Here is a 22688-nt window from a genome sequence, read left to right as displayed (position 1 = left end):
ATTCAAGTGCCATGCTCAGCCACGCAAGGTGGCAGCCCCTGAGCACTAAACCCTCGTAAGCGGACAGCCGCGTTACATGCGGCTGTACTGCTGCGGCGTCGGCTGGGCTTGCCGCCCCGCGGTACAACGATACCCCGCCGCAGACGCGACGTGCTTCCCCGCACAATCCCCACATTGCCGCACTGCGTGTATACTCTCCTGACTCTTGACAAACTTCTCGCGCCGTAGAGTTCACGGTCAGGGATTTCAGTGTGGGGTTATTGAAGATGGGGTACGCAGACTTCGGTTCTGGTAGTCTTGGACGTTGTTCAACACGCTCCCCACATGACTTCTCGTCGGCAAACTTGAATATAAGTACATCGCAGCAACTCACAGGCCCATGCTTCCAGATTCTTGCTATTGCTCAGCTGCCGCCATGACAATCTCTATGGAAAACCGCAGCATCGACGAACCGCGTCCGATCAAAGTAATCACTATAGGAGCCGGCATCTCTGGCATCATCGCCGGCATCCGCTTCCCACAGCGCATTCCCAATCTCGACCTTGTGATATACGACAAAAATCCTGAGGTATCTGGAACGTGGTACGAAAACAGATATCCCGGTGTCGCGTGTGGTGAGTGCTCGTTGGAGTGCTGCTCTGATTGAGTGTTCGACTAATTTCACACAGACATCCCGGCGCATTCGTATCAACTCACTTTTGAACCGAATCCAAACTGGTCGCAATTTTACGCATCCGGACACGAGATTTTTGAATACTGGAAAGGCGTTTGCCACAAGTACGGAGTTGACAAATATATCAAGTTGAACCACAAGATTCTGTCTGCGCGCTACGACGAGCCCTCGGCGAAGTGGCATGTTCTCGTTCAAAACCTGATTTCCGGAGAAACATTCGAAGATGTTGGCGATATCTTGTACATGTGCGTGGGTGCACTCAACGAATGGAAATGGCCAAGCATCAGCGGACTCCATGATTTCAAAGGCGACCTGATGCATAGCGCACACTGGGATGACAGCTGGGACGCTACAGTACGTGATTCTTTCAAGTGTTTCGGTACTGGTATTGGTTCTTACTGGATGAACAGGGAAAGTCGATTGCCGTGATTGGCTCAGGCTCTAGTGCAATCCAGATTGTGCCCAGTCTTCAGCCCAAGGTCAAATCCCTGGATAATTATGTTCGTGGAAAGACGTGGATCTCTTCTCCCTTTGCTCCTCAGGAAGTTGAGAAGCACACCTCAACCGAGGCCAACTGTTCGTGCCATTATCTCTTTAAAAGTTCTTGAAACTTCCACGCTAACTGTTGCGCATAGTTACGTTTAGCGACGAAGAGCTCAAACACTTCAAAAATGATCCTGAATTCTTCCTTAAGTATCGCAAGATGATTGAACAGGAGCTGCAGTCGGTCCATCACATTACTTTCCGCGGCCAATCTTCGCAGGAAGCTGCTGATGCATTCAAAGCTGGAATGCGAGCTAAGCTGGCCACAAAGCCTGAGATCTTTGAAAAGCTTCTTCCTAGCTTTCCGCCTGGCTGTCGCCGACTCACCCCCGGACCGGGCTATCTTAGCAGTTTGACAAAAGACAATGTCAGTTTCATCAGCGATGAAATTGATTGCATCGTGCCTACCGGCATTGTGACCAAGGATGGCACGCTGCGTGAGGTTGATGCCATAATTTGCGCGACAGGCTTTGATACCACCTATACGGGCCGTTTCCCAGTCATCGGGCGGAACGGAACTAACCTCACCGACAAGTGGGCAAAGTATCCTGAGACGTACTTGTCAATGACGACCGACGGGTTTCCGAACATGTTTATGTCGTTAGGCCCCAACTCGGCGATTGGAAGTGGCAGCTTGAGTATAATGCTGGAGTACATCGGCGACTACGTTTCCTACGCTATCCGCAAGATGCAGCGCGAGAACCTCAAGTCTATGGAGATCAAGAAGCGATGCGTTAAGAACTTCGTCAATTTCTGCACTGACTACTTCAAGGACACTGTGTTTTCGTTACCCTGCCGATCGTGGTACAAGGGCGGAACTTCGAACGGAAGAATTAGTGCGCTGTGGCCCGGCTCCTCACTGCACGCCATCACCGCGTTTGGGAATCCGCGATGGGAAGATTACGATTACGAGTTTGTTCATGGCAACGAGATGGGCTGGTTTGGAAACGGATGGTCGCATCGTGAGCGTATCGCTGGAGCTGACCTAGCATTCTACCTGGATCCGGCCAAGATAGATTATCCTCCGGTGGCTGCAGTGGAGTCGGCAAAGAAAATATGAATTGCAGCTTTCTTTATGGCTCAGTGCGTTGTTGACATTATTGTTTTGTGAGAAGTTGTGTGTTGCTCTTTAGGCAAATGAGTATATTTTACACCGGTCAAACCATCCCGAGTTTGTTGGATTTCGCGCATGCTGCAGACCACCGGACTGGTCGGAAGCGGCATGTTAGTGCGAAAGTCACAAGCTGCAAAAGTTGGGACGTTTGCTCTGTGCTCACCCCAAGTCGTGATAAGATCAGTCTTTATTTCATATTGATGGATGCGGTCGCATTGCAGATTGCTGCTCATAGCGCAGACGGCACCACGAGATGCGTGAGCTTGTGATCCGGCAGCTTTGGGCTGGCAGGTTTACGCTCAGCGCACATTCCGTGAGTTTGCAGATTGACCGCCGTATGCCTGACGACAAGATCTGTGGCTGGACTGTAGAGTGGTCGGAATTGTGGGGGCGGGTGGCCAGGGGTTGTGCTTGTGCCGCGCAGTGCCTCGCAAGCGCGGCGGGCAGCACTGTGGCCCCACGCTCCTGCCGGATCAAGTGGGGGGCCACCGCTCGGACATGATTTTAGCCGCGCTCTAACCGTCGCGATGTTAGACGACGGCGCTACGTTAATCCGAGGCTGCGGCCGAGTCACACTTCCAATTGGATATTTAGCAGTACGGAGGTTCGAACTAAAATTTTACTTGGAATGCCGGATTGTTTCAGAAATATCAGGCTTAGGCATGCACGAGAAGCAGCACGCAACGGAACGGTATCGCGTAAAGTAGTCGGATTACTGCACTAAGTGCTGCGAGCTCTTGATTGCTTGCTAGAGTACCGGTTTGGTTAAAGGAGGATAAAGACGAGCATAAATTGGGTACTATTATTTTGATGCTCAACCTTGACTCATGATATCACAAACGCCAACTCTTCAGTGCTAAAATACAAAACTGACGTTACACCGATTAAACTTCCTCCTTGTTCTCGATAGTCTCGGCAGCGACCTTCTCTTCGGTAAGACCCATCTCACTCGCGAAGGTAGTAGAAGCAACCCACTTGCTGGAGGTACGGGGCGAAGTCTCCTCCATCATTTTGTCGACCTGCTCGAGGGTAAGGCCCTTGGTCTCCGGAATCAAGAAGTAAGCGTAGACGAAGCAGCAGGTGCAGAGCGAGCCCCAGACGAAGAAGACCTTGGCGCTAAGGTTGGCCTCGTCGGTGTCGACCATGTAAGGAGTGATGACGGCGATAATGCAATTCCACAACCAGTTGGAAGCAGTCGATAACGCAACACCGCGGGATCGGATGGGAAGAGGGAAGATCTCACCGATCAAGACCCACGCGCCGGGACCCCAGGTGGATGCGAAGAAGAAAATGTAAATGCAAATGAAGGCAATCATAGCGCTGACAGCGTGGGAGTTCTGACCGTCGGTGACACCGATGATGGCAATAATGAACTCGCACACAAGCATGCCAAAGGCACCCCAGATCATGAGAGGACGACGGCCAAACTTCTCGATAGTCCAGAACGAGATGGGGGTCGAGCACACGTTGACAAGAGTAGTGATCAAGCTGATCAAGAACGAGTTGGAAATCGTCCCGAGCTCCTCGAAGAAGGTGGTACCAAAGTAGAAAATGAAGTTGATACCGGTCCACTGCTGCATCATCTGCAGCGAAGTTCCGAGAATCGTGCGACGGAGATTGCTGTTGCCATTCCAGAGGGAACCAGAGAAGCAGTTGAGCCAGCTGTGAATGTAGCCAGTCTGAGGGATCACACGACGCTCGTACTCAAGGTTGGCGACGATCTCGGTAAGCTCGGACTCAATGAACTCCGAGTCGCGCGGCTGGCCACGAAGACGCGCAAGAACGACCGCGGCCTTGTCGAGCTGGTCCTTCATAACAAAGTAACGGGGAGACTCAGGAAGGAAGAACAAACCGCCACCGAGAATAAGAGCCCAGAGCATCTGAAGAGCGATCGGAATGCGGTAAGAGCCGGAATCGTTGCGATTCTCGGTACCATAGTCCACGCAGGAAGCGAGCAGGAGACCGATGGTGACGCAGAACTGGTATCCGGAGACGAGCATACCACGGACCTTGCGAGGAGCGATCTCCGACATGTAGAGAATGATGGTAGATGAGACGAAACCAACACCGAAGCCAGCAATGAGACGGCCAGCAACGAGAAGACCGAGCGAGGTGGAGGCAGTCTGCAGGATATCGCCAATCAAGAACACAACGCAGCCCATAATGATGGTGAAACGACGTCCAAAGAAGTCAGCGCAGTCACCAGCCATAAGTGCGCCAAAGAAAGTACCGGCCGAGAGAATGGAGGTAATCAAGGACTTCTGCCATGAGGGGAGAGCGAAATCAGAGTCCGACGGGTCCTTGCCAGTGAAGAGCTCAATGAAGTAGTCCATAGCCATGACGCCGGAAACGTATCCAGAGTCGTAGCCAAAGAAGATACCGCCAAAGGCAGCGAAGGCGCACATCATGTAGGCCTTGAAGGTGACCGGCGCCTCGATGCGGTCCATGTGGGCGCTAGCGGGAACAACTGCACCACCAGCCATTGCAAATAAGAGTCGCTGAGCGAGGAAGATAGAGAGGACAGAGAAATGTCAGACCGGGGAAATCTGGAGGTGTGGGGAAGAAGCAACGAGCGGGGGACAGAAGGCTTTATATAGAAGTTCACAAGTGGTCAGGGAGCCAGGGTATGAGCGCACGCGACGAGGACCCCCGGGGAAACGCGGTGGCGGGGAGGCGAGAACAGCAGCAGACAGACGGGGTTATCGTGCGGGGGAGACCCCAGCTGTGAGCAGGCAATTCGGCGGGGTCGAACAGCGACGCGCCGGGGCCATCATGCTGCACAAGGTGCTGCAAAACCTTGACTGGGTATAGTGCGCGGCGGGCGGTACCTCTTGACATGATATGGCCTGCCGCGGTGGTGTGTTCAGAACAAGTGGGCAGAGAGGCGCCGATAGTGCGTTTTTGGTTGCCCGTTTCTGGGTTAGAGTTCGGGCCGGTCCGAATTTTTTCCGTGCTGTGAGCAGAGTAAGCGACCGGCGGTGATCTCCTGAGCAGCCCTTCTTCATTCCTGGGTTCGGCCCGGCCGATCGTTTCGCCAGCCGGAAACGGCCAGAGGACACTCCTAAGCAGCAGCTCGCAGCAGCTCGCAGCATCACGACCACGCCTTCAGGCGCCGCTGCGGACGAGACCCCGCAGTTTCGCTGGCCAAAGCACAGTGAAAGACACGGCGAGAGATCTCGTGAACGCGGACTGCGCGGCGCGGCGCGGCCATGTTTTCATGGGCGACGGGCGATCGTCGTGCTCGCTGGCAACCAGCCAGTCATTTGACCTGACGTTCATACGCCTACACGAAGTTATACTTTCCTCTCTCTTGTCCGTAAAGCTACGTTGTCCGCGTGTTCCAAGCCCAGACAAGATTCGGTTTACGTCTGTTTTAAACTGCTTGTGTCTCTTCCTCCATCGCCTGACAATGCTTACGACTCACGGCAGTGGTGTTGCACGACATATGTGACAGACTGACTAGCAAGTCCCGTCGGTAGCATCGCTTATTGGCCATAGTCTTTGGCGTCTTCATGGCCATCTCTGTAGTTTTTCGCGCTTTCGGCGGTAGGTGATCAATGCGCGTGAACAATCACTGAAACCACCTAGAACAAGGAGTGAGCTACAAAATCTAAATTCACACCTGCGGATTCACAATCCACTTGCGGGGAGTGAGAGTCCGTGCCTGGCTGCCTGTCGGCCTCCTGCCGAGGACTGCGGCAGGTCAAGATGTGGTTCGGAGCAAGCGCAGCCGCTAGCGGACAGGGCGCGAGCGATACGTCATAGCCACGGCTCCCCTACGTCACAGAGCATCACGAGCTCACCCACATATTATCATTCGCGCACTCTCACACCAGGTGAGATACCTGGACTGTGACCGATCGCGGTAATTCCAAGACGCGAACAGCAAGGGTTTCGGACGGCGTGCCGAAACTTGACGCCCAACCTTTTGGTGCGGTGAAGAAGGGGCTCGCGCTCAAGGCACAGGTGGCCCACTCGAGCGAGAGCCGCGGAGCTGCAACAAAGTATCTCCGTACTCCGCGTTTTCGCATGCCCTGTTGGCCCCGCCCGAGGCACGTTCCCGGCGTCGCCGTCCTCCGGAAAAAATTCATCCCGAAGAAGGGTATGCAGCAAGCGGCCGTTCATGCTTCTCATTCGCCAGCCACTCGACACCGGTTCTCAAAGCGGAAGCACCCAGACGTAAGGGGCCCCAGGTTTCTACTCTGTCGGGAGGGACGAGAGCTCCCAGCCTCGTGTACGACCTTCCTCGACTTCTCCAGGTCCACCAAAATAATATTTGCCCACGGGGCCCGCAAGCATACCTTCTTGTTGTCGTTCGTGCGAGCCACAGTGCCGTCACATGCGCCGATCACCCCCGCATTCACTCTTCGAAGCGCTGCTGTGAAGCTCGGCCATCGCGGCGGCTTCTACTGGCCTTCCAAGTTCCAACAACTTGGTTACTGGTTAGGCTCTGTAGGCATCCGGCAGACATCGGGAAACTGTTGCTCTCGCCCACCCCTTGCGGACTGCTTCGGTGCTGCAGGCCTCCGGCGTCGCTGCACAGAGGCGGCTCGTGCAGCGATCTAAACGTTCTCGGATTTAGATAATTCCGCGAGACCCACTAGTTCGAATCTTATTTTGTGATTCGGCTGTGATCCTCCTACAGATGTCTGCCCGGCGCGTCCAGCCCCGGCCGGGGTGCGCATCCTGCTAATCCCCGCAAGACGCTGACTGCTGATAGGCGGATCTTACTTTAGATATCATGCAAATCCTCATGCGGGGTTCGACATTACGAATTAGCGGGTTCAATTTTACGAGCGGTAGATGTCAAGTGCCCGCGATTGCGAAATATGACTGTTGATATGCCCAATATGTAAGGTATGCGGTTCGCTGGAAGTACATCTGGCCGCTCAAGATATGCGCTTCTTAAGACAAGTTAGGGATTCGCATAGTCCAAGGCGCGTAAATCGGAGGCGGCTGAAGTGCTTGACTTGCATAGAAGCTAAAATAGCTTCCTCTGTCACATACTGTCGCAGAACACTGTGTCTAGCATAAATTTTATGGACTCGCATATTGGATCGCGTTGTGTACAGTAAGATGGTCAATAAGTCTAATCCACTTGCACAGAGTGGGGTCGATAGCGGGGTACGCGACTGTAAGCCGGCTCAGAGTTAGACGGACCTACTCCGCGTTGTGTCAGCCCAATCTCTCCCCGTACCACGATCTCATCCAGCAGAATGCCCCGCAGACAAGCAAAGTTTCGCATGAACTTGACTCAAATGGGCCCAGGATGCATACAGCTGCTTCATGCGTCTTGATTCCTGAGATGCTTGGTCTGTTCCGCTGACCGTTTAGGTGGAGAGTGAAGAATACTCAAGGGTCTCCAGTCTGGACTCAGAGAACATCAGCAAGAATCAGACTGTACAAGTAGCATTTGCATTTCAAAATCGAGTGGATGCGCACAGAGCGGTCCCACAAAGCTTGCGCGTGTCTTCTGAGCAGTTCATTGCTGTCTCTGAACGGGCAGTGGTGATGGCGGGCGACGCGATCGATATTGCCCTGTGTGTGACTATGATACGCGCGCTTCAAGCTTGTTCCAGATCGCTGATGCAGGTCAAGAATCTTAGTGTACAACTTATCGCAGTATTCTGGTCAGATCAAGCGCGCAGCAAACAGACACAGTACGTCCGCCCGGCGTATCCATCGGAGGCACAGGCTTTTCTCTCCCGTAACCGCTGCAGGAACAAAAGCACATCAGCACTGTCACCCATCGCAGAATACTGGTAACTGCAACTCGTCTGGTATTTTGCAAGACGCACCAAGTAAGGAAACTTTCACCGAGATTGCAGTTCGCGCATTTGAGGGAGACAGGCGTGCCGACCGGTCAAAATACCCTAACCTGCGAACAAATTGCGTACGCGGCGTGAGGACCCTGAAAGCAGATGCGACGGCGATTGTAGCGTAGTTCGACTTAGCGATAAGCAGCTATTGGTCACTTCTAAAGCTCAATCTCCATGCTGACGTTCCTACCGATTCAAGAACATGGGTCAGAATCGACGTCACGGGTTCGCCTATGATCTCGTGCCAAAAAGCGAAGACGCACTTGTATCCCCTGAAGTTGCCGTTGCACTCGCGCGTGGCATAATATCGGGCATCCAATCGTCATGGAAAGCAGAGAGAGGGTCGAAATACGACGTAAACACGTACTCGAATGTTTTGACTGGTGAAAAGTGGTTTGCCCGTGTGTCAGTTCACGATGATGTTCCGTGGAGTTGGTTTAAGGATGGGCTATGCAACGACCACACTGCCAACGAAGCGGAGTACATCAAGGAGATTATTTCGTTTTCCACATTCGACGTTCCTGTCAAGCTAGGATGGAAAGGTCTGTGCACACGAATCCATTTGCGTTCTTGGCGCTGTTATCCTAACGTGTACAGGAGTGAAACCGGTCATGCGTTTCCCATTTCCGTTTTCACTACGTGAGCTGCCAGAGTATGTGTTATCGATACAGCCAGATTCCGAAGTCAAGGAGTTCTTTGTTATCAGCGTCCCCGCAAAGCAGCCAACAACTCCAGGCAGGCCGATTTGCAGGTATTCGTCCATTGAGTACGTTCACGAACTGCCTGATGGTAAGATAGAATGGACGATGGCGGCAGTGGTAAGATATCTTTGCACAGAGTAAAGTTGCGGTCCTGTATGGCTTACTAATAGTGCTACTATAGGGCCATCCTGGCGGATTCGTGCCGAAGTGGCTTCAGGACATGAACATGGCGAGAATGATTTGCGAGGACGTCCCGAGTTTTATTAACTGGGCACGAAAGCGCTATTTGGCTCCCGGCGATGATTCAAAGTCGGTTGACGATGCGGCAGAAGGTCAGTTGTGACATTCGCGGGTTGAGACAACACCGATTAGGCGAAAATGAGTTATCGGCTGGTACAACAGAACTCGGATACAGTGAAAAATAGTCTGGCGATTGTCAATGGCCTTTCGAGCAGCCATGGTTCAAGAAAGCGTAAACGACAGACATCTTCTGCATAATACTACTGAAGCAGAGATCGATGGCACCCGGAAAGTTATGTGTGACAAGAGGTCGGAAATATTTAGAAACAAGGGAGCCATGGAATGAAGCAGTTTCTTCTTCATTATACAAAGTAGCGTACGGTTTAATTCAAGTGGCTGTATTGCGCAGTTGATACAAAGACCAATAACAATGAACAGATAAACGGTCCTTGTCCAAAACACAATCACTAGCAACTGGATATGGCCACTTCGCAGCAGGGCACGAACTTCCCCACGCCGCACGACTTGCCTCCTGAATTTGGGTCCGGGCCGCAAATATTTCCCAGTAATGCGCTTCCCTGCATTACATCGTTTCGTGTTCTTTTGGCACGGGGACCAGTTCTGCCGGTCCTTCTCCAAATAATTCTCCGATATCTCTTAACCCTTTACTGTCGACAGCAGCAGCAGCGATGACTTGAGGACCGTGCGGGAATCGCCGTGAGAACAACTTCAGATCTGCTAGTCCTGGTTATAAATACTAACGCGTTGCTTGACACAACGGCATATCTCTTCCGACAGAAACAGGGTTTTAATTGTTATGGAATACATTGAAAACACAATCTGCGACGCTATTAGGACTGTTGCAACAACAATCATTGCTGCTCGCGGCGTTCTCAAAGTTGTTGCTGGCGCCATTGGCAACCTAGTTCTCCTATCTCACCCGACAAAGTAGAGTCGCCGCCCATGTTTTAGGTGCTGGAATCATTGCACACAATCTGATTGTGCGAGCTTGCATCACCGCCACCACAGCAGCCGTCTCTGCCTATGTAGCTGTTGCCGACCACGCTACCACGGCTGCCAACGCTCTGCTAGCTGCCGCGGCTGCTTGTCTGTCCGACTCCAGTCACTGAGATTTGGCCTGTTGCCTGTCACTGTAATGCCATCGCAAATATGGCTATCGCAATAGCCTCTGAATTCCCATGATTGCCACTGTTTCGACCGAAATAACTGTTCTTGTGTTGGCGGATGCTGTTGTCAAGTGTCAGACAAACTTGGCGCAGATCTTCTATTATTTCAGAGTGTTTGACTTGGACAAATTCATCATTATTCACAGCCGTGCTTAGAAATCAAGTTTGTAAACAATTAATCAACTACCCACCAACTGCTGCTGCATTTGAAATTCAGCACAGCAAGTCGCTGGTTTACGCAGTTGGTCGGTTCATTAGTGCGTGTACGCTGCTGACACTGAGGGAACATGGTTCTGTGGTTCACTGGGGAGTGGGGGGCTTGCGCCTGATTATTGAGCCGGAGCAAGGAGTATAATATGGATGCCCCTGCCTACCCAAGAACTATGAGTATTAGGGTCTGTATTCATTAGGAGAGAGCACCAGCAAGTTAGAGCCCATATATTTGTTAACAGAGTGAAATTCATAATGATTAAATACAATCTAAACTTATTCCAGCATTTACAACCAATAAGTGCTACTGGTGAAACTGGTAGAAGTCTGGGGCTATTGACCGCAGTGCTCCAGGACAGCGCATGTCCGGAGGAGCAACGAACCAGGCGCCGTGAGCGGCGCTGATGGAATGAAACTCTCACGAACGAAAGATCAGGTGGCAGAGAGAAAGAACAGCAGACAGAAGGCCGCTCCGAGACCTGCGATGTGCGTACGACTCGCGTGTTGTCTGGCGATGCATGTTGCTGCACTGGTTTCGCAAGAGCGCCAGTGCTGCTGCAACGTCAAGCAGTACTAACCCCAGCACTGCCGCGCAGCACCAGGAATCACGGTATCAAGCTGGCCGTCCAAGACCCGATTCTATGCGCTCAAAGGTGTTCCTGCTGCATAGGTCTACGTGTCACGTATTCTTGATGAGATTAAGTATCAATTTAGTGAAAGGCATAGCGTCTGATCCGTCCAGCGTGGCTCTGAGGCGTTAGTGTGAGGAGACTTGCTCGTGTCACGTCCGGAGATCGTAACAGCGCCGTGCCGCTGGGGGTATCATACGACGAGGAGAGGATTCAGACGACGAGGAGAGGATTCAGACGCGTCGTTAACAGCTTGCTCTTGAGCTATGATACAGTCTAGGAGCAACTTGCTCCAGACCCCCGACAATGACAACGCAGAATATATTAGCCAGTGCAGCAGAGAGCAATGAGGAAGGCTGGCGGTGTACAACGTGCAAACAAACTATCATTCCAAATACGCGTCGTGATGGCTTCGGTGTCCAGACTTGTCAGGCCACAAGGCGGCACGGATATATATTATCTCATTCAAGTCGCCAGCGGGCGGGCGCCTTGGGTTGCGGAAAACAGAGGCGCTCTCCGTTCTAATCAGACAAGTTCTACGCGACACGCTTCGAAGTCGAGTATTTACGACTCTCCATTGCGCAGTCGCGTCATCGACTTGTTAAGTGCGTAGGAACGGCGGCACGAATGCGGAGTCAGAGTGACGCAGGGGCACCGCGGAAAAGTCACGGGACCTACGCGCCGCACGGGACCCCGCGTGGCCGAAAGGGACGGGCCCGGGTGGCATGCCCAAAGAGGTAGGTCGCGAAGAGGGCGGGGCGGGCGGACGCGGGGCGGCGGTCCGAATCGCGACGCGCGACAGATCGAGCAGTAACCCCACTTTGTTTACTGCTCTTATACCTCCGTGCCGCTGGCGCTGCACTCCATCACCACCGCATATCTCTGTCATGAGCAGATTCAAGTCCTTCGCCAAAGACCCCGCCGACCTCGTCATCACCTCCCTCGCCGGCCTCGTCCGCGCCAACCCCGCCCTCATTCTCATCCCTGAGGAGAAGGTCGTCATCCGGCAAAGCAGCGCCAAGAAGGTCATCGTGCTTTCTGGAGGTGAGCAGTCTTGTGCCCGAGACTCCTACCACTCTCTGACAAATCCGCAGGCGGCAGCGGTCACGAGCCAGCTCATGCGGGATACGTCGGCGAGGGCATGCTCGACGCCGCGGTCTCGGGCTCCCTCTTTGCGTCCCCCTCCACCAAGCAGATCCTCTCCGGACTCAAGCAGTTTGAGGGCCCAGAGGGCTACGTCCTGATAGTCAAGAACTACACCGGCGATGTCCTGCATTTCGGTCTCGCCGCTGAGAAGCTCAAGGCAACCGGCAAGCAGGTGTCCATGATCATCGTTGGCGACGACGTCTCCGTCGGCAAGGCGAAGGGCGGGCTCGTCGGTCGTCGCGGCCTAGCAGGTACCGTCATTGTTCACAAGACTGCGGGCGCGGCGGCCGAGGCCGGATACTCGCTGCAGGACGTGCAGCGCTACGCAAAGAGTGTCGCCGACAACCTCGTCACAATCGGTGCGTCTCTCGATCACTGCAGCATCCCCGGTCGCGACCCCGCGCAGCAGATCAGTCTCGCAGACGACGAGATTGAGATTGGCATGGGCATTCACAACGAGCCTGGCGTGCAGACGCTGAAGCCGATCCCATCTCGTCCCGAGCTCGTGAAGAACCTCCTTGCAGCGCTCGTGTCTGGCAAGGAGCCCGATCGCTCGTTTGTTGACTTTGCGAGCGGCGACGAGATAGTGCTGATGGTAAACAACCTCGGAGGGCTAAGCACACTAGAGCTGAACGCATTTGCGGACATCGCCGCGGGGGAGCTTGAGAAGACCTACGGACTGACGATCCGCCGCATATACTCTGGACTGTTCATGACCGCGCTGGACGGACCGGGCATCTCCTTCACCATCCTGAACTTGACTCGCGCCGGCGCCGGCGACATCCTCACGCTTCTCGACGCTCCCACCTCTGCACCCGGTTGGACCCCGAAGCCATGGGGCAAGTCTGCTGGTACCGATTATGTCCCCAAGACCCTCGGAGTCGCTCATGGCAGTACACCGGCGATGCCGATCGACGCTGTGAAGGCCAAGAAGCTTCTCGAGGCCGCATGCGAGAGTATTTTCAAGAACGAGCCAAAGATCACGCTGTACGATACTGTCGCCGGCGACGGCGACTGCGGCGAGACCCTCGTCAACGGCGCGAGTGCCATTCTCAGCGCGCTGAAGAACGAGTCGCTGCACCTCGCGGACGCCGTGCAACTCACGCTGGAAATCGTCGACATTGTCGAAGACTCGATGGGCGGTACATCGGGCGGCCTGTATGCGATCTTTTTGTCGGCGTTTGCGGTAGCTCTTGGCGCGAACGCCGAATCAGCCGCGTTCGACAAGGCCAAGCTCTCTTCCGCGCTGGAGTTCGCGCTAGACTCGCTGTACCACTACACGCGTGCGCGTCCCGGCGACCGCACGCTGATCGACGCGGTTGCGCCGTTCGTCACGTCTCTCGCAAAGACGGGCGATTTTAGTGTGGCCGTGAGCGAGGCGAGGGCAGGGTTTGACTCGACGCGCAAGCTGGAGGCTAAGTTCGGGCGCGCGTCGTATGTGGCCGAGTCGGCGATCCATCAGTTTGACAGCGAGGGCGGCCTGCCGGACCCCGGCGCGCTAGGCGTGGTCGCGATTCTGGAGGGGTTTTTGTCGGTGGAGTAGATACTGTAGATAGAACTCGCAAATAGCGAGAAAATTGGATGACTGTACGCTCATGTAAAAGTGAGGGGCCAAGCCCGGTTAAAGTTTGGGCTAGCTTGGCCCCTGCCGTAGTCACGTGATATACACTGAACCCCAGAAAGCTGCCCCGCAGTTAAATCTACGGCGGCTTCGCCTCCGCGCCTACTCGCTCCGCCGCCTCTCACCCCGCCATGGTCGCTCCCGCGCGCCGCGACTCCTCGTCCGCCATGGCCACCTTCCAGACCATCATCGGCGGCACATATCGCTCCTCTGGCATCGTCCGCGTCCGTACCGGCTGGTAAGTTCCCTTTTGCAGCGCCCGCGCCCGTTGCCACGTTTCGAGGGCTGGCGGTTGTGCCCCTGGCGCTCTCACGCGCACAATTTTGCTAATTGGTGACTCGCCACGCCATCATAGCATCACCTGCAAGAGGCGGCATCTCAAATGCGACGAGTCCAAACCTAAGTGCATGAAGTGCGAGAAGGCAAATCGGATATGCAGATACCACTCTTCAAGCTATTATTTTCGGCCCGCGGTCTATTCCGGTGACTCCATCGACAGCGTGCTCGAGGAGCACTTGTCGGGGCCTTCGTCCACATCGGGGACGCAAACCCCAGTAATTGCTGACGGAGATGAGCACGCCGCTGTTACCACATCTTCTGAGCCTGCCGCGCTGGCTGAAGCTGTGGCACTGGCTCGCGATGACGACGTCGCTGTGGATGACGACCACGACCACGACCACGACGTGACCCGCACCTCTCCCGCGCCGTCATCGTCGACACTCGACAGTGAGAAATACGCTGTCGCAGAGGCCCTCCACGACACGCATCTCAGCAGCATCCTTCCTATGTCTTCTCCTGCCTCGATAAGTGCGTCTGCGCCGGCGAGCCAGCAACTGCCCCCCTCGCCACCAATCGCGGTGGAGTGCGACACCAATGCGATAGCCGTGGAGTGGCACCCGTACTGTCCGCCGTCGTTGGAGGAGACGACCGATATCTCGTCGCGGCTCTCTATAGCAAGTTTGATTGGTCGCGGCCGCAGCGAGAAGGATAAATTTGCTGCGGCGGCGGCTGTGCATAGTGGGCTTGGGCTTGTGCAATTATCGGATACCCCGGTACATATCACACCAGATGAGTTTAGCTTGGTGCAGAATTTTGCAAACCGTATTGGACCGTGGGTAAGTTGTTGGTGTTCCATATCGCTTAGCTGTTGTGCCGACTAACGATGGCGCAGTTTGACTTGTTTGATCCCGACTGCGGCTACTCGCGAGATGTGACGCGCATGGCGTTTTACGACCCCACTATCATGAAATCCGTCCTTGCAATCTCGTCCAAGCAACTGTCTCTCACGTCGCATTACGATTTCAAGGTTTCCGTGCAGTACTACGATGATGCGCTCAAGTTCGTGCGGCAATCCCTTGCAAGCAACGAAAACTACCTCTCATCTCCGGAGATCTTTGTCGCAACAGTGACTTTGTCCGTTTACGAAATGCTAGCCCCCGCCGACGCCGATTGGCGGCGCCATCTCAAAGGTGCGACCTCGCTCGCCATGTCGCTTGGTGTCAATAGCAAATCCCCCGGCGCCCTGCGCACCGCGTTCTGGAGTTACGCGCGACAGGACGTGGTCAGCTCGTTGCTCATGGGGAGCAGAATCCGCTTCGACCCGCCGCTGTGGCACGTGGACATGAACTCGTGGATGAGCGAGCCGGAGTGGAAAGTTGGCGAGGCGGCGAATAACATTATTTACTTGTGGGCTCTCGTCGCGAACTATTGCGCGCACCAAAGTCTTCAATACGGCGACCGAGTCAGCGAGGCCATGGAGCTTGAAACGAGTCTCGCCACATGGCGTTCACGGCTCGACAAGACCTTCGAACCGCTCTGGGTCTCGACCGGGTTTAAAGACGGCATCACGCGGTATTTTTACCACCCACCCGAGGCCGGACTCGCACTGCAGGTGTACCACTCTGCGCGACTTATTCTAGCCGCTAACCGACCGCCACCGAAGGGTATGAACGTGATTCAACACTGCAGAAAGCTGAAGCAGACGATGGCGGACGATTGCGATCGGATTATTGGAATCAGTCTGTGCTGCGAGGATGAGCCGTGCTCGTTGCTGTCCATACACTGTCTGCATGCGGGTGAGTAAACTTGTTGTGATGTTACCAGTTATTTACTTACATGTTCTGTAGCCGGCCAATTCACGGACAACCCAGTCAAACGTTTGATTATCCTGCAGCTCGTGCAGCAAGTACAGGACCGCTGTGGCTGGGAAACGAGATACGTGCGCGAAGAACTGCTGCGGGAGTGGAACAGCGACACGCATGAGACATAGGCACATTAGTATAGAGTAGCAGAGCGCGCTCAGGAAATGGCGGTGGTAGTATTTGTATGGCGTTTCTTGTTGTAGTGTCTTGTTTTGGTAATCTAGTCTTCATGCATGTAATTGAAGACGTGGCATTTAGTTTGCGTGTCTTGGCAAGACCTAATAATAATGGATGATTTATGATGCTATTTACTTGATTATATTACATCCTAACCGACAATATACGAGATGACGTGCATGAGGAACGCTTCAATATGCCAAACAGGGGGTAGAACTACACAATTTAACACAACGTAAATTCAAAGTAAACTACATCACCACAAACAACGGCTTACACTGACTCGGAGCTGATCTGGACATCCTCGACGAGTTTGAGGTGCTCCTTCTCGTCCGCGGTGGCGATCGCGAACTGAGCCTCAGCCTCGGCGCGGGTCTTCTTCTCGTTCTCGATAAACTCCTGCGGCCGGGTAAGCTGTGTCGCGAGTTTGTTGTTGTGGATGAAGTAGCTCGGCTCTGTGTCGAAGAAGAGATCGATGTCCTCGAGCGTGCGATTAGCAGTCTCGGGGTAGAAAAAGAAAGTCCAGACGACGAAGGAGGCGGATATCGTGGTCCACACAATCCAGAACTTCCAGCCAAGACTGGCAACACCGGGAGGGGTGACCTGCACTACCATGTAATTGACGATCCAGTTGGTGGCAGCCGCGATCGCGGCACCCTTAGTGCGAACTTCAAGGGTGTTGATCTCGGTGGGATAGACTATCTAGGTCAGCGGATGAAGAAAACGGGGAAATGGAAGAGGTGACTTACGCCATGGGACACCGAGACAGCCGATGGCGAAGAGCGAGAAGAAGAGAAAGAAGAAGAACACAGCGCAGATACCGAGGGCGTGGTCGTCATGGCCCTTGTACATGAATGAGAGCGAGATAGTGATGACCATGAAGCACATGCTCACACCGGCGGAGGAGAACATCATCATGCGACGGCGACCGAAGCGCTCGATGGTCCAGTAGGAGATCAGAGAGAAGATGAGGTAGTTTACGGAACCGGCGCAAGAAAGGATGCGCGCAAGCTGGGTCTCGACCTTCACGGCGTGAATAAGGACGTAGGAGAAGTAGTAGGAGGTGATGTTGATACCGGAGAGCTGGTTCATGGCCTGCATGCCCGCACCGAGGATAAGGCGACGGAGCGCACCGACGCGGCCACGGCCGCAGAGAATGTCCCACAGAGTGACGTTGAAGGAAGACTCAAGCTCGTAGGCCTCCTGGATACTCCGGTACTGAGTCTGCACGACCGGGTCCTCGGGAATCAGGTTGTCGCCGGCAAGCTTGGAGAGTACGTCAAGCGCTTCCTCGTGGCGACCCTTGCGGACCAACAGACGCGGGGACTCAGGCAAGAACGGGCAGATAGAGTAGATGATGCTGCAGAAGACTATCTGGAAAGCGAGAGGAAAACGCCAGGCCGCGCCGGAGTTCACGAAGGAGAAGCCAAAGGTGAGCCAGTTGGACAGCATGAAGCCAAAGATGCACATTGCCATCTGCAGCACAACGAGCTTGCCACGGGAGGCAAACTTGGCGGTCTCGGACTGGTAGATGCCAGCTGTGGAGGTGTTGATACCAGTACCGCAGCCAGCGACGACACGACCGACGAACATTTGCGCGCGGCCATAGGCAGAGCTCTGGATAATAGCGCCAACAAGTCTGAGGGATGTTAGAGGAGTAAATGGTACAAATGGGAAAGTGACATACATGAAAGAGGTACCAAGAATGAGAGTTCGGGGACGGCCGACCTTGTCGCCAAAGAAAGCGGTAGCAACAGCGCCACCGAAACAGCCGAGCTGGGACAGTTAGAGTGTGCAGACAGGAACAGAAGACCAATTACTCACGTTATAAACGCTGGTCATTGTGGCGGTCACATTATCGTCTGGGTTGTCGAACTGCTCCAGGAATGGGTCGCCAATGATAACACCGCCAAAGACGCCCTGGTCATAGCCGTAAAAGGCAAGCACGGTGCAGGTTGCGACTGTGATGAAGAAATTCAGGCGCGCACCGGAGCCACCGAGATACTTTTTAGCCTTAAAAGTCATGATAGTGGAGGCAGTAGAGGAAGAGGAGTCCGGCGAGGATGGGTGGGTCTGGAGATTCAACATGTCGGGCACTGCGGGGGGGTATATATGCGTTTTCCAGACGGCTGCGGGGTGCGGGGAGATGGTGCGAGTGTGCGTGCGCTTGGTGAGCACGAAAAATACAGAACCCTTTGCCACAGAGCTGTGTCGAGCGTCGCGTGGTGTCGAGCCCGCGACGCGAAGTGCAGACTGTGGGGTCCCCGCCTCCGCGGCACGCGGGGAAAAAAAGGTCTCGCGAAAAAACTCTAATTTCCCCGGACTGGTGCCCCGATTGGGCGCGGTTTACGACCGCCGCTTCCCCCTGTCTCCAAGCGCCGCACGGCTGGCAGCAACGAGCACCGCCACGTGCGGCGAGGCACGCGCTGCCCTCGGAGCTCGAGTACCGCAGCGTCCGGGCGCACGCCGCCGGCATCGCCGACTGCTTCTTCGGCCCACGCGCGTGCCGGTATAAGACGCGCCTTTCAGGCGGACAACAACCCCTCCTCATCTCCGATCCTCCTCTTTACCCCTCACTTCCCGTCCGTCCGCCCTCCCACCACAACAATGACTGTCACTAAGACCATGCTCGATGCCATCGCTGAGCACACCGTGCTCAGCGTCGACTCCATGTGGCCTGAGGGTACGATCTTTACTTCTCTTTACTCCTACGCGTCCACGACTGACCTCCCCCTCAGGCTCGCTCGCCATCAAGCCAGCCAAGTACTTCGACAATGCCACCTCTAACCAGTTCCACATCTGGTATATGTTCAACAAGAAGCCCGAGCTGATCCAGGAGGCTATCGCTTGCGTCAAGAAGTTCACAGCCGTCAAGGAGTCCGATAAGGAGGAGTTCATCCAGGAGGTCATCAACTATGCCGCCGCTCTCCTCGGCAAGGGCATGCTAGAGGTTGTCTCTGGCCACTGCCTCACCCAGACTAACCCCTCGTTCGCCTACGACACCACCAAGACTGTCGCATCGGCGGTTGCGTTCATGAAGGCTTACGAAGACCTCGGTGTCCCGAAGGACAAGGTCATCATCAAGATCCCCACCACCTTCGAGGGTCTCAAGGCCATCCAGGAGCTCACGACCGTCTACGGTATCAAGACTCTCGGTACAATGATCCACTCCCTGCCGCAGGCCATCGCTGCTGCTGAGGCCGGAGCTTTCGCCATCTCCACCTATGTCGACGAGCTTGCCGCGAACCTCGACACCTCCTTACTCAAGGAGTACGACGACCTCGAGGAGAACTACGGCTGGGCCCTCACTCGCGATGTGCACTACTACTATCGTGCGTACGGCGTCAAGACCCTCAATGTTGCCGCTGCCATGATCGGTGCCGGTGTCACCATTGGTCTTGCCGGCATTGACGGCATGACAATCCCCATCCCCTGCCTCGAGATGCTCGCCAAGATGCCCGCTCCTGTCGACTTCAAGCCTCGCATGCCCAAGGTCGTCACCCCCGAAGAGGCTCCCGCTAAGGAGACCTACGTCGACGACAAGGAGAAATTTAACACTGCCGTCTTTAGCAACAAGATGGCCAAGTTCAGAATCGAGGATGCCATTGCTACCTTTGTCGAGTACGACGGCCGCACCCGCAAGATGATTGCTGATGTTCTCTAAATTATCGACTTTGCTTGCTTTCCCGGTTCTAACTAATATTCTATGTATGATCTCGTAATACCTCAATACACATTTTTGCGAGTATATCTGTTCCGCCTTGAGGTGCTACGTTATGACAGCGCGTGTCTAGAAGTTATGCAACTACCAAGTCATGCTTCATAACTCAGTCTACGACAGACTTGTTATGTGTCTCCTATGACGTTGTCCCTAAGCCTTATGGTAACACACTGTGTCGTCTTGTGTAACTTACAATCTCTGCTCCTGACTGTGTATCTGACAATGTGCTTATCTAATTCACGACTTCTGCTCAAACGATTCATGTGTTCGAGCTCTGACATAAACTTCTGGTCTCTGCGTTGTAAGAGCGTGTACAGCAAACTTATCGTGAAGGCGATGACGTCATACATTACGCGTCAGATCTATATATGCACTCTTCAGAGCTTTAACGAGGTACAACGCGTATAGTAACGCGACCTCCTTTTGTTCATAGACCGGCTGCAGCACGTGTGCTTGCTGGTGTACGGCATTGCATATTCCCAACTTGAATTATCACTGCATCGCTCGGTTCACAATGCGTTCCTCGGCGAGTTCTCCAACATCGGTCTCTCCAAGAAATGGTGTTTCTCCTCCAAGCAAACGCGTTACACATTTGAGGAATTCGTTGCACGCTGCGCTCGCTGCTCAACACGCTGCTTCACTTCATCCTCTAACTACTCCGCCAGCGTGACCCTCTCCGTCTTAGATTATACGCCGGAATAGCCCATGATGCACATTTACTAGCTGCTGTGTCGCACCCGGAGAGCATTTAGCGCACTCGACACTTCGGAGCACGGCCAGAGTAGCAGCGCAGCTCATTCAAACGCGCCGTAACAAGTTAGTCATCGAGCAAGTCGCCGCATTCGGGAAGCTGCTCGACACATGCATCCTTTCCGGCGTGTCGACTTATTCTGTGCCGCAAAATATTTGCAAGGCGGGGTCACACGACACTCTGGAGTCCATAGCCCCGCTTATGGCATGATTGCCCCGCAAAGTAGTGCGGGTTCGTGCGAATGTGGGAGCTGAACCGAGGTGGCTGCGCGGCGGTGGCGTTGAGACGTCTAAAAAGGGCGTCGCACCGAGCCACCGCCTCGGCAGGTCGTAAGTTACAGCAGTGCGTAGACTGACATGCGTGGAATCAGAATGGAATATGATGCGCGACGCGCAGCCTGAACAGGGTCAACCACGCGAGCCGAGTTCGTGCGGCGCGCTGATTGCTGCGCCTCGCTGGTCCCTGCGTTGTGACGCTGAGACTCCCTGAACGAGTCATCCGTTTCCGAGCCCCGCCTCTCGCACCGCATTCCGCATCGGGCGCGGACTCCGCGGACCCCGCATTTTCGCGGACTGCCCCGCGTCCCCGCGCTCGAGTGAGCCTGTTCGGGCTGAGTCCGCGAGCGCGTCTCTCACGCTACGGTCACAAGACGCGCTCGCGACGCGTGCTTCAACCGTTCCGAGCGCGGAACTGGCTGCATTCGCTCCGATTTAAGCTGTCGTCCGCCAGGGTACGCACACATCTCCTTCACTCCTTCGTCCGCATCTTCCCCAGTCCCTATCATGACCGTCAACGTAAGTTCTTTTATCTTGTCATTTCTCCTTCTCCGTATCCTCACTAACCTTCGTCGCCACAGGAGAACCCTGCGTTCGTACTCGCCAAAGTTGGCGAATTCAAGTACGAGGACCGCGACATCCCGGCAGTCACCGGTCCCACCGATGTTATCATCCAGATCAAGTCCACCGGTATCTGCGGCAGTGATGTGCACTTCTACACGCACGGCAAGATCGGCGACTTCGTCGTGCGTGCCCCGCTGATTCTGGGACACGAGTCCGCTGGCATCGTCACCGCCGTCGGATCTGAGGTCACCAATGTCGCGGTGGGAGACAACGTCTGCGTCGAGCCCGGCAAGCCATGCTTTGTCTGCTCCTTTTGCCTCGGCGGGCAGTACAACCACTGCGCCGCCATGCGGTTTGCAGCCGCCCCTCCGGTCGACGGAACCCTCACCAAATACTTCAAGGCTCTCGAGTCATTTGTCTATAAACTGCCTCTACACGTTTCCCTGGACGAGGGTGCGCTCATGGAGCCGCTCTCCGTCGCGTGCCATGTTGTCAAGCAGGCCGACATCATCCCCGGCTCAAGTTTAGTCGTCTTCGGTGCGGGACCTGTCGGCCTCCTCATCGCCGCTGTCGCGAAGAACGGCTACGGCGCCTCCAAGATCGTCGTCGTCGACGTCAACGCCGAGCGTCTTGCGTTCGCGAAGGAAACCTACGGATTTGAGACATACCTCTCCAAGCGCGGCAAAACTCATGCCGAGGCTGCCGCGGAAATCATTGCTGTCTTTGGAGATGACGTCGCAAAGAACCGTGGCTTTGACTATGGCGTTGACGCAACTGGCGTCGAGGTCTGCATTCACACCGCCCTACTAGCTCTGCGTCCCCGTGCGACGTTCGTCCAGGCCGGTATGGGCGGCGACATTGCCGCGCTGCCCATCTCCACCATCTGCTTCCGCGAGCTCAACGTCAAGGGCTGCTTCCGCTACAACTTTGGCGACTTCCAGCGCGCTGTCGACTTCGTATCCCGCGGCGTCGTAAACGTCAAGGCCCTCATCTCAGGCAAGGTGCCCTTTGAGAAGGCCGCGGAGGCGTTCGAGAACGTCCGACGCGGCGAGGGCATCAAGACCATCATCGCCGGACCCGAATAAGCAGTCACATTTCTCACATAGACCACCACCTTCATAGACAGCGCCTTCATAGATCTTCTAAGTAATATATACAGTACATGATATAATATGT

At 54.7% G+C, this 22688-nt stretch overlaps 8 protein-coding genes across 8 annotated transcripts; 6 read left to right on the top strand and 2 right to left on the bottom strand.

Moving 5' to 3' along the window:
* The first annotated feature begins 96 nt into the window (after window positions 1-96).
* V1518DRAFT_414073 (uncharacterized protein) lies at window positions 97-2512 on the top strand. The gene is made up of 4 exons (XM_066903460.1): window positions 97-614; window positions 669-1027; window positions 1084-1249; window positions 1309-2512. Exons 1-4 carry the CDS (start codon window positions 380-382, stop codon window positions 2274-2276), a joined length of 1728 nt encoding a protein of 575 aa, XP_066760916.1. The 5' UTR covers window positions 97-379; the 3' UTR covers window positions 2277-2512.
* A 321-nt stretch (window positions 2513-2833) lies between these two features.
* V1518DRAFT_414068 (general substrate transporter) lies at window positions 2834-4885 on the bottom strand. The gene has a single exon (XM_066903459.1). The coding sequence runs from the start codon at window positions 4811-4813 to the stop codon at window positions 3215-3217; it is 1599 nt and encodes a 532-aa protein (XP_066760915.1). The 5' UTR covers window positions 4814-4885; the 3' UTR covers window positions 2834-3214.
* Window positions 4886-8269: 3384 nt separating this feature from the next.
* V1518DRAFT_392253 (uncharacterized protein) lies at window positions 8270-9615 on the top strand. Its single transcript, XM_066901773.1, has 3 exons — window positions 8270-8691; window positions 8747-8967; window positions 9032-9615. Exons 1-3 carry the CDS (start codon window positions 8352-8354, stop codon window positions 9191-9193), a joined length of 723 nt encoding a protein of 240 aa, XP_066760914.1. The 5' UTR covers window positions 8270-8351; the 3' UTR covers window positions 9194-9615.
* Window positions 9616-11832: 2217 nt separating this feature from the next.
* Window positions 11833-13865, top strand: V1518DRAFT_414050 (Dak1 domain-containing protein). Its single transcript, XM_066903458.1, has 2 exons — window positions 11833-12160; window positions 12211-13865. The coding sequence occupies exons 1-2, from the start codon at window positions 11842-11844 to the stop codon at window positions 13803-13805; spliced, it is 1914 nt and encodes a 637-aa protein (XP_066760913.1). The 5' UTR covers window positions 11833-11841; the 3' UTR covers window positions 13806-13865.
* Window positions 13866-13983: 118 nt separating this feature from the next.
* V1518DRAFT_414047 (uncharacterized protein) lies at window positions 13984-16393 on the top strand. Its single transcript, XM_066903457.1, has 4 exons — window positions 13984-14121; window positions 14239-14998; window positions 15055-15958; window positions 16010-16393. The coding sequence occupies exons 1-4, from the start codon at window positions 14015-14017 to the stop codon at window positions 16150-16152; spliced, it is 1914 nt and encodes a 637-aa protein (XP_066760912.1). The 5' UTR covers window positions 13984-14014; the 3' UTR covers window positions 16153-16393.
* Window positions 16307-18473, bottom strand: V1518DRAFT_414044 (general substrate transporter). Its single transcript, XM_066903456.1, has 4 exons — window positions 18026-18473; window positions 17889-17977; window positions 16951-17840; window positions 16307-16899 (listed from the first exon to the last, which is right to left on the bottom strand). Exons 1-4 carry the CDS (start codon window positions 18287-18289, stop codon window positions 16475-16477), a joined length of 1668 nt encoding a protein of 555 aa, XP_066760911.1. The 5' UTR covers window positions 18290-18473; the 3' UTR covers window positions 16307-16474.
* A 166-nt stretch (window positions 18474-18639) lies between these two features.
* V1518DRAFT_214568 (uncharacterized protein) lies at window positions 18640-19963 on the top strand. Its single transcript, XM_066900930.1, has 2 exons — window positions 18640-18884; window positions 18940-19963. The coding sequence occupies exons 1-2, from the start codon at window positions 18809-18811 to the stop codon at window positions 19863-19865; spliced, it is 1002 nt and encodes a 333-aa protein (XP_066760910.1). The 5' UTR covers window positions 18640-18808; the 3' UTR covers window positions 19866-19963.
* Window positions 19964-21181: 1218 nt separating this feature from the next.
* V1518DRAFT_414038 (chaperonin 10-like protein) lies at window positions 21182-22674 on the top strand. The gene is made up of 2 exons (XM_066903455.1): window positions 21182-21467; window positions 21530-22674. Exons 1-2 carry the CDS (start codon window positions 21456-21458, stop codon window positions 22595-22597), a joined length of 1080 nt encoding a protein of 359 aa, XP_066760909.1. The 5' UTR covers window positions 21182-21455; the 3' UTR covers window positions 22598-22674.
* The last annotated feature ends 14 nt before the right edge of the window (window positions 22675-22688 follow it).

This window comes from Limtongia smithiae, assembly GCF_038497785.1.
Source record: "Limtongia smithiae strain NRRL Y-17922 unplaced genomic scaffold V1518scaffold_3, whole genome shotgun sequence".
Lineage (NCBI taxonomy): Eukaryota > Fungi > Ascomycota > Lipomycetes > Lipomycetales > Lipomycetaceae > Limtongia > Limtongia smithiae.
Note: the sequence above shows the minus strand (reverse complement) of the source record. Positions and strands in the feature narration are given on the sequence as shown.